This window comes from Nestor notabilis, unplaced genomic scaffold, assembly GCF_000696875.1.
Source record: "Nestor notabilis isolate BGI_N333 unplaced genomic scaffold, ASM69687v1 scaffold19135, whole genome shotgun sequence".
In the NCBI taxonomy this organism is placed as follows: Eukaryota; Metazoa; Chordata; class Aves; order Psittaciformes; family Psittacidae; genus Nestor; species Nestor notabilis.
The window spans coordinates 1,865-12,934 of record NW_009928143.1 but is presented as its reverse complement, the minus strand read 5'-3'; the positions used below and the strand labels follow the sequence as shown (position 1 = coordinate 12,934).

The 11,070-nt window shown below is 36.9% G+C and overlaps 1 protein-coding gene across 1 annotated transcript; it reads right to left on the bottom strand.

The window, feature by feature from the left end:
* Window positions 1-978: 978 nt before the first annotated feature.
* Window positions 979-10,209, bottom strand: RBM46 (RNA binding motif protein 46). The gene is given in 5 exon segments (XM_010014392.1): window positions 979-1,004; window positions 2,454-2,513; window positions 5,780-6,562; window positions 7,271-7,738; window positions 10,053-10,209. Coding segments are annotated over 5 exon segments (1,488 nt in total). The 5' UTR covers window positions 10,204-10,209.
* Between the last annotated feature and the right edge of the window lie 861 nt (window positions 10,210-11,070).

Genomic DNA, 11,070 nt, shown 5'->3' with positions numbered 1-11,070 from the left:
CACTCAAAATGAATTATATTTACCCAATTTTAAAAATTTAAAACTATTTTCAGTTTAATGCTAAACAATGCTTTTTCAAGAAGAACATGGCCTGATTAGAAAGTGAGCAAACTGCTGTTCAACATGGCTACCACGGGCAAGGAGAAGTGCTGGTTACAAGAGATAGCCTGGGTAAGAATAAGGCCTCTGTAAACATGGAAGCACACACATGTCCAGCAGAGAGGTGCTAACAACAGGAAATGCAACTTAGTGACCTGTACATAAAAGTACATGTAATTTATATGTATCAATTTTTTTTTTTTTTTGCTCATTTCTGTCTCCAAGAGTTACCTAAGGTATTGAAGCTCAACATTATGACTATAGCAATACATCTTCTGTAGCCTGATCGTAGGTTGGCATCAAAATCGGCCCTTCAAAATACTACTCCTCTGTTGATGCAAAGCTGTACCAGAAGGTTAAGATGTTACTGAGCACATTCCTCCTAAAAAAGTTTGCATCAAGTTACAGAAACAAATCTGAGTATGGTATTTAAGTTTCATATTACACATGTTTGTGTAAGAAAAGGCAGAGCTGCCAAGGTGGTGTATTTTTTGGTTTTTTGTTTGTTTAATGATCGCTTAAGATTTATTACCACAGAAGCTGTAAAATTCATGTGAAACTCAAAATACAAGAGTAAGAATTGTAGCAAATTATTTCAATGCTAAAAATAAACTATTGTTTTATAAACTACTAAAGCTAACAAAAATCCTTTAAATTATCTTAAAACAAATCTAATCAAGCTATCCAAAACAATTTAACATTCAATGTCACTAATCTTTAAAGTGAAATGTTTAATACACACATATGTTTTAAAGAATTATTCAACAATAAACATGTAATGTGAATTTCCAGTGAATGTTTCAGTGTAGTTGGTGGTCTTTTTTCTTTTGTATCAAGATCTGAAGCAATACATCCTGAATTCTTCTTCTTCAGGGCAATTCAAGCCAAGTAAGGCGTACAGTTGGCTGCAGAAAAAGAGGGGGAAGCAGGGAAGAGAGAGAATTCAATTTCAGCAAGCATATCGAACTACCTATCCAAGATGGACTTAACTATTAAGAAACTTAAGATAATGGTGTAATGAACATTTTCACAGTCTTACACCAGTTCTGATTTCTTCCCTTTCCTCTGCACCCGTAATACTAAAATCAACAAGAAATTATATTAGTTCAAGCATCATCAGAAATGACATAGTTTAAAAAAAAAAAAAAAGAGAAATTAAAAATGAGAACTTAATCATCTCCATAGTTTTTTCCCCTAAAAGCCTTATACTTTAAAAAGCCCCAAAATAATTTGTTACAGAACCTAAGTATTTTCTCAGGATATATATATATATACACACACATATATATCTGAATATCTATCTATATATAGATATATACACACTTTTAAAACCAAACTTTACAATAACGGCCCTTCGTTTTACCTCCGCTGAACACAAAATATTAATGAAGACAAAATTAATGTGTATATTAATCACTGTTCTGAGTTGTATTAATTTGTTACATATACATACCATAACAGTATTTTCATGTTGTATATTTAGCACTTTAGTTCAGAGTGTACTACCAACTAAGTACCAAGTTCTGCCAGATGTACCCCACTGGGGTCACGAACCTACTAGAAAAGGGCAGTAAATTCAGTAAATACACGTTTTGAAGTGACTGATTCTACTGAAGTCAGTCAAGTAATTTCATGGATGAACATAGTCCAACATTGTTGTGTTTATCTTACTGCTTTTTCTCCAAGTTATCCTACACAGGCATCGATGTACAAATTTAGGTTCCCCGTCCCTAAGCAGCAGCAACAGAATAATAACAGAATCTTCAGGACAAGTCCTGGGTGACTCAGAAACTTCCAGCAGTAAAGTTAACACTGAGAATGGATTTAATGCTATTTTCAAACTGACCTATAAGCTTTTAAAAAATGAATCTCACAACACTCAGAAAAGAGGGTAATCCCCATTTTAAAAAACTGAGAGGCCTCAGAAGTGACAGACATCTACACTTAAATGCATCTACAATAGCATATTTGAAAAAAAAGAAACATTCACCCTTCTAGCATAAAATGCAGAAGGTTAAAAATAAGATTTTGCAAATTGGAGGAGACATTAGTCTCCTTCTTTTACATAAAACTGACTACCCAAAGAAACAGTCTAGGTCACCAGTGTAGTAACAATCCACTGCTGAACATAAACCCAAGTTGGAAACAATTCAGGAATGACTGAAAAATTACCAAGAGTCATTTTAGGAGTAAAAGCCATAACCTTCCTTTGTGCTGCAAAACCCACATGAACATCAGACTGAGTGATCCATCAGCACATCTACAGCAGTAGAGTTGTCCCCTTTGAAGCTAAGACAGTGTCTCTGAGGGGGGAAAAAGCCTGCACCAAACACAATCTTGGGAGGTTTGCTTGCCTCTACTATCCCACTATGCTGCATTCATGGACAGCGAAGTTACACATGCTTGTCCAGGGACTGTGCTAAAAACCATTATGCATAAATCATCTGATAAATATTTAAGACTTCTAAATTCATACTCTTAAGGAACATCTTTCACTACATTCTAAGCCCTTCTAAAATTCACTAAAAAAAACAACACACCAATCATCACTTATCATCTGTATTTGCTAAACAAAGCCAGTGACCTTGCACTAACAAACAAAAAAGAGCTTTTTCAGGATATGAAAGCTGGGAGCAGCCTTGGCTGCAGGGACCATGAGATGGAGTTCAGGATCCTGCATGGAGGAAGCAGGGCAGTTAAGTAGGACTGCAACCCTGGATTTAGGAAAGCTAATCTTGGACTTTTCAAAGACCTACTTGGAGGAATCTCCTGGATTTTAGCTCTAGAAGGTAAGGGCAGGGTCCAAGAGAGCTGGCAAAGATTCAAACATCACTTCCTTCAAGCTCAAGGTCAGTACATCCCTATGAGTAAGGTATCAAGCGAAGGGGGCAGTGTGTTGCCCTACCATTTACTATATACATTCTATGTAGCAAACTGGAATTAAGTTGTTATTTATGTGCTATACTTACTAAAATGCTTTTCCTTAATTCAGAGATTTATCATTATATTTTCTTTTCTTTAAAATACTTCCTGTTAAACACTTTTAAATACTCTCTTCTGGCTAAAAATCAATTTAAATTGTGCCTCAGTGAGATGCCACATGGGATAGCATGTGTGAATAAACAGAATACCCTATTGTGGAATACATGTCTAAAAACTGGCAGATCCCCAAAACTCAGGAAACTTTACCAAAACTTCTTCCCCTTCTTCTCCATCACACTCAGCAGCGAGAGAACTCCCCAGGACTGAGCCTCTTCTACAGAGAGTATTATTTTAAGGACTGGAAAGAGGTTCTGACATCTGCTGGTATTTCCTTAAACTAGTGGAATTCTACCAGCAGTAAGTGAAAACAAAATAAAACAAAAACTAAAAACACCCCACAATCGTTCTCAGAACAATGTTCTGCTTTTCTAGGCTTCAGATGTTTACTCTCACTAAAGAAAGGGAGGTGGAAGTTCTACAATTCAGAGCACATCTATGCAACTTAAAGTTCTCTTCTGCCTATACTTCAGAGAAAGTCACCTGGATGAGCCAGTTTGAGTCCATAAACTACAAAGCTACATTACTGATGCCAAGGACCAGAATGATAATTAACACCTCCTAGTTTAGGGCTGACTCTGCACTAACACTACTTCTACAGCAGAGGTGGAATAGAGCGTGTGGTAATTAGCACAACTATACAATCTCCAAATTGGAGCTGTGTCACATCTACTCAGCCTCCAGAACAGACAAGCGTAGGAATTCTTACATGTTTTTGTAACTGGATACCACATTTAACAGCCAAGCACCATTTTGCAAATAACACTAAGGTGCTGTGTAACTTCTAAAGACACAGATTTGTTTGTGTTTAAATTAGATTTAAATTAATGAAAAAAGGTATTTCTTCTACAGGGCATTCAGTTGGTTTTTTTTTTTTTTAAATAGCTCCCCTCCCCAAACCTTTACCTTCTGAACTTCAACATGGAGCTCTGCTCCCCTTCTCACAAAGGGACATCCAGACATGTGATTTCCATATATTTAAACAAGCCCGACTTTTTTTTTTTTTTTTACTCCCTTGCTCTGTTCATGATTTATCTAGTAAGACTAAGATATAGTTTGCTTTATTTTCGTCAAGCATCATTTTCAAAATATTCAGGCGACACCAAGTGGTTAATTGTTGTACTGCTCTCCGTTCAGGACATACTGTATTGTATGCAGTAACAACCAAGCATAATATTATGTGGAAGTAAATGCAGAAATATGCATCACCAAATAATAAAAAAAAACCAACAAAAAAACAAAAAAAAAAACAAAAAAAAAAAAAAACCCAAAGAGCATACTTTGAGATTATTAATTCTAACAGTCCAATTTTTAAATTCTACCAAAGCAGCCCTTTCTCATTCACTTACCTTAGTCTGCTTAGATGCTTTAAAAAGAAAAAAAGACATGTACACATCATCAAAGATTAAGTTGCTGTAAGAGAAGTTACTTAACAGAAGGAATTATTCCCTGTCACCTTTGTAAAGTCATGCTTACAGTAAGTTGTTTCTAAGAAACGCACTCACACTTTTCTCAAAATAACTACTAAAAAAAAAAAAAAAAAAGGAGGAAAAAAAAAAAAAGAAACCCCACAATACATGCATCCCTGCACCATCGCTCAACACGCCAAACTATGCAACACACTTCAGTGACAAGGAGGGATCCTCTGTCACACCTAGCAACTCTTCTTTGGCTGCAGATGTTTCATTCCAAATATTGTGTTATATTAAGTTGGAACACAAACAACTTCTGCAGATTAGACAGGGAAAAGAAATTCTATTTCTAGACTCCTCAGGGCTACTTTTCAGTACCATGACAATGCCAATTGTGAAAAAGGGGTTTATCAACATGAAAGAGGTGCTTCTTTCAAAGCTAGCCATGTATGTTTGCTTCAAAATATGGCTCTGCCTGCTCTGCATTACTAGCTCTAGGCCATCAGGTAGACAGCTTTTAAGAAACAAACATGGGATCTGGGAATTCTGCTACTTAAGAATTCACATTAACTGTGATCATGTGGCATACTGAAGTGCTACAAAGCTTTCAAATACTGTCAATTTAAATTCACCTTAAAATGTTTTCCCTACAGCACTTGTAGCTATAATTGAAGAGATAAAAATCTCAACACATACTTTCTTCATCTTTTTAAACTTGTTTGCATGCTGGATTTGACCATAGCTTGAATAATCATTCTTCATCTATTTTTTTCTTTTAATTGTTCTGGCAATTCTTTCCTGAGGAAGTATAGGACAGAAAATACTATTTTTAGACAATGCTATCTGTAAGCCACAGAATGGGCAGGTCAAGCATAGAACCTGAAGCTGTCTCCATTCTGCTTTCAAATAAATGTTCAGCACCACAACCATCATACAGATGACTTTTTACCTAAGTCACTTAACATTTCATCTAGTTCTTCCTTATAAATCATTACAGCAGATAAATGTAAGCAAATATGACCTTAGCATTGCACTGTATATACATGTTTACACAGTGTTTCTGCAGTGCTCTCATCTGATGTTCCAGACTCAGCTGGCTACACAAGAAAGAATTCTTCTGTAGACTAACTTATCTATATAAACATACACACAAAAGCTAAGATATATACACAAAGAACACTTTTCCAGCTTTCGGTTCTTAAGAACTAATGGGAAGTGGTTATGCTTACCTAGATGTAGAAGCGTGAACTGTGCTGCCAATTCCTTTGCACCTTCTACTGTTGTACAGAGTTTGTCTGGCATGAAAATACTCTGGGAAGCATCAGCAATACCAGGAATAAGCACCTTGTACACCAAAAGTATTTTCCCATCCTGAGTTGTGGTTGAATACAAGTAGTACTCTGGCGGTGCCCAATTATTTTTATTGCAAAAATAATCCAGATGCATTGCTGCAGAACTGAAGTGACTGGATTTTAAAGAATACATGCTAATTGGAGTAAGCTTTATTCCTGGAAAAAAAGGGTATGTGTATCTTTCAACTTCAGTGGGCACTGGACTGTGCTGACCATTAAGACGAACTGGAAGACTCACTGGTTTCCCTAAGGATTTTTGATGACCATCTTCTTTGTTAGGAAACCCCAAGAGATTTTCAGAACTGGGACTTATCTGACCATTAAAATGTTGCTTCCAAGTACTTTCTTTGTTAACTGGCTTTGCCAGTGTTACCTCAATACTGGCTCCATCAATGCACTTTCCATTCATTACAGACATAGCAGCGACTGCATCATCTCGATGGAAAAAATGAACAAAAGCATAGTCTCTCAGCTTCTTTACACGTTCAACTATTCCTGGCTTGAACTTGTTGAATTCAGCTTTAATTGTCTCCTCTGTAGTAGATATCATTAAATTTCTTACATATAATACCTTAACTTTCTGCATTGTTTCCTCATCAACTTCTTTCTCAGGGTCTGCCCAGTCTACTTGAATAGTGTGACCCCAGAGCTGGAATGTTCCTACAGCAAAGCAACACTACAGTAAGAAATAGGCAAGTGAAAAGAAAAATAATTCTTAGCAATTACCTCTACAAAAAGCAAACATGACGTGTATTGCACAAAACTGGTTTGTCCCCCCTGTATCTACTTAAGCAAAATATGTAAAATATTGCTACTTGAAATTATTAAAATAAGGTGCAAAGAAAAAGTTGTCTTCTACTTGCTAAACTCTTAAAATTATTTTCTAGTAAAAGATTAGAGACCTACTTTCAAACATTTTTACACGATATATCAAAAATGTCACTCATGCCGCTCAGAGAAAATAAGGGACACATCCCAAATGCTGTATATTTAAGCTCACCTTTAAGAGAACTCATGTGCAGGGACAGCACATGCAAATGAAAACTGGATGTGTGCCCAAACAAATACATATCTTGATATAAGTTACAGTAACTTGAGTTTATAAAACAGATGTCTGCTCTTTCATTCTCAGAACTGCTTAAATTTCAGTTTCTTAATAAATAAAACCCAACACAACAGAAAAAATGTTCGTGAACCAAAACAAAAAACAAACAAACAAACAAAATCCTCTTCAGCTGAAAGGCACACCTGCAGTTTTATAACTCTCAAAATACCTTAAACAAAGGAAAACAGAGATGATCCACCGCTCCATGCAACATGGAGACACATACTCTCCTAAAACCGCAGTTGAATTGCAAATCGGTTTACCTGGGATAAGCCGCCTCCTAGCCATTGCAGCTGCTCTGTGAGATTCATATTCTACAAAAGCAAAGCCACGATTTTTAGTTTTGTCAGTGGCATTTGGATAAACAATGACATCCACCACTCCTTCTGTAACTTTCTTCATTTCATTCAGTATTTCTTCTTTCTTCTTTTCTTTCGGAATTGCTCCAATAAATAGTCTGCAGTTGTCCAAGCTTACACAGACACCAATAAATTTCCCTGGACGAATTTCGTAATTGTTAAGAATCTTAATGGCCAGCTGAGCTTCCTCTTTAGTAGTGTACATCACAAAAGCATAGCCTCGATTCTCACCACTGAATTCCATCATCAGTCTGAACTCATAGATCTTCCCAGCTCTTTCAAAAACAGGAACCAATTCATCTTCATACATGTCACGGGGAATCTTACCAACAAAAACTTCACATCCACGAGGTGGTGGAGGACCTTCCCAACCTTAGAAGAAATTGTCCAACAACAATTTTAGTACAAATAAAGGCAGGCACATTTCCCCCAGACTTCCAATTTGAAGGTGGGAGTTACTTATTTTTAGTTCCTATTTAAAACTAGCATATTGACATCCAGTAATTAATTTTTTTATGTTAAAAAAAAAAAAAAGGCATGAGCCCACACTTTTTATTTTTTAATTCCATCTTTTGTTTTTTCACTAAAATCTGTATGACAACCCACTGAACCCAGCATTACTTAAAACACAGATAGGTTTGTAAGAGTCTACATTTAAATAAAACTTTTTCCTTCATGTAAGAATCAAAGAGCACATAATCTACTCATGAAAAACGTATTTTAACAGAATTGGGAAACTTTTGCCTTCTTACAGAATAGATTTTCCTCTATAAACTGTACACCAAGAACTACATGGAAGCAACCAAGTCATCACAACTGACATGCATTTGCAGCTACTTTGTCATGGCTTACCCAGGAAAAGGTCTGGCTCTGTTCCACACAGCATCCAACATCTTTAAGACTTTCAGCTTTATAAACACTTATAACCACTTCACTTCAGCTGAGGTCTGACAGGACACGGCAAGTAATACAGTTTGCAAGCTAGTACTGCCATCACTCACATTGTGCCAATCAGTTGACCAAATAAAAAAAAGCAGAAACCAACAGTACACCGTTTAGCAACTCCGAATACAAAAGCAACTGCATACCTTCATCAGGAAAAAGGGAAGGAGACTATGCTTGATGGCACAGGGAAGTCATGACATTAAGTAACAATGTTAATTTATTAACTAGACAAACTCACCATTATCCTCAACCTGGTAACCAATTAAACTGTGATTCTCAGTAACTAAAAGCCATCTATGATTCAAAAAGTCCCCCTTCTAATTTTGAAGCTGCATGCTAACTTAACATTACAGCACATTACTGCTAACTGGGAAGAAGTTACAACTCCTGACTTAAAAACCAGTTTGTGCCACATTTGCCATGAGCAACATGTATGTAACAGAGCCAATATGCCAATGGTTAACCAAAAGCACCATTCCTCAAGTAGATACCTACTTAAGAGAAAGTTTCCTTGACAAGATACTTGACTGATCACTGGACAATAGAGTACGAGATTCCTTTTTTTGCAGTAATTCAAGTAATCCAACTTCAATCAACATTTTAGTTCTAATCCTCCCAGTGTTAGTGAGATCCATGTTATCTCAAATTTTCTTCCACATTATTCTAATGATTTACTGTTATGGTTTAAGCCCAGCCAGTAACACAGAACCATGCAGCTGCTCGCTCACTCCCCACCTTCTTCCTCGCCCCAGTCCAGGAGGGATGGGGAGGAGAATCGGAGGAATGTAACTCCCACGGGTTGAGATAAGAACAGTCCAGTAACTAAGGTATAATACAAACCACTACTGCTACCAATAATAATGACAAGAGGAATAACAAGGGGAGAGGACACAACCGCTCACCACCCACCGACCGATACCCAGCCCGACCCGAGCAGCGATCTGGGCCTTCTGGGTAACTCCCCCCAGTTTATACACTGGGCATGACGTGCTGTGGTATGGAATACTCCTTTGGCCAGTTTGGGTCAGATGTCCTGTCTTTGCTTCCTCCCGGCTTCCCCTCCTCCCTGGCAGAGCATGAGACTGAGAAAGTCCTTGGTCAGAGTAAACATTACTTAGCAACAACTAAAAAACATCGGTGTTATCAGCGTTGTTCTCAGACTGAAAGTCAAAACCACAGCACTGCACCAGCTACTAAGGAGGAGAAAAAATGACTGCTGTAGCTGAACCCAGGACACTTACATACCTAATAATATCACCAGGTCTGCAGCAATCTAAACAAAGGACCCAAAGAAAGAAATGAAAATGCACTTTCTCCACTTCCCCAACAAACCCCACTCAACAGATGCATTTTCCACATGTGACGTAAGCTGAACAATAACTGTGCTAAGGTGGGAGAAAAAAAAAAAAAAAAAAAAAAAGTTTTTTTCCAGGCAATTTTGTACCAGATCAGCTGCTTGCTCTGGATAGCATGCCAGTCAGGAAAAAAAACAGGACGGTAAACAGGAAAAAAGAGCTGACAGAGACTATCTCCCCTGGCAGCAACACAAGCTTATAGAAACTACATCTTAAGCAAAATTAACAGTAGAACTCTTCATTTACACATGGTTACTGCAATTTCTTACAAGCCATCTGCTACTGGTCACTGTCAAGATACAGGATACAGCACTACACAGATTTTCAGTATAACCCTCCTTACAGCAAATAAACTCCAAGTTTGTCATCTCAAAAGAAACTCTTACCTGGTGGAGGCCCACCAAATTTTCTTTGCCCATTTTCTTGAACCATGCTGTATCCAGTCTTCTCCATCAGGGCAAGTAAAGCAGCCTCATTCTGAGTGCCGCTTCGAATTTTGCCACATCCATTTCCTGCAGCTTTATTTTCCTCATGCATATCTGCAACAGCTCCAACAGAAAATTGCAGATACTTCAGGCCAAGTAATTCTAAGTTCTTATATGTATACAGAAGCTACCAAAGCACAGAAAAACAATTTATGCTATACTTGCCCATTTACTGTGACTTTGTTTAGCATAAGGCTTCAATCCCAAATCCACCTACTATCATCTCTGCATTTGTTTTCAAAACATTGTTCTGTACTTGTGATAATCTTGAACTTTAACCAGTATCTATATATTCTATATTCAAATATTCATAAATTGTATCACAACTCTAAGCACGCTGCCCTTCAACTAGAATAATGAATTATTTCATAAATCATGTTATCACAGTTGTGAGGAGACCTATATGCTACTTGAAGTGACAAGTTCCATTTTCTTATTACTGCATTTTATAGAAATACTACTGATTTTAAAACTGTATTTTAGTATAAGAATAATTCGGGAATACATTAAATCTATGCCTAAATAATATAAAGAATTCAAAGAATTAATGAACAGAAGTAATTTAATTCAAAACAATACATAATAAAACTAGGCAGAACTGTCTGACAAAGCTAAAGGGTTGAAATAATCCCACTCCTGGGGTCCTTATTTTCATGCCTTTATCTATTTTCACAATTTCCAAAACTAAAAATGTTCACCAATATGGTTGTTGCTGCTCTAGCCACTATTTCTCTGGCATGCCAAATCTTGTACAACAGCTTTAGGTTTCTGTCATTCAGGTGATGGGAAACAATCACATTAAGGAGCCCATTTGGTAGTTACCAACTCTACTAGTCAAGCCCCTTAAAAAATTAACTTTCAAGTCAGATTTTTTTTTTCATGGCCTCTTTTTCCTTTCACCCAATTTGTGTCTTCTTTT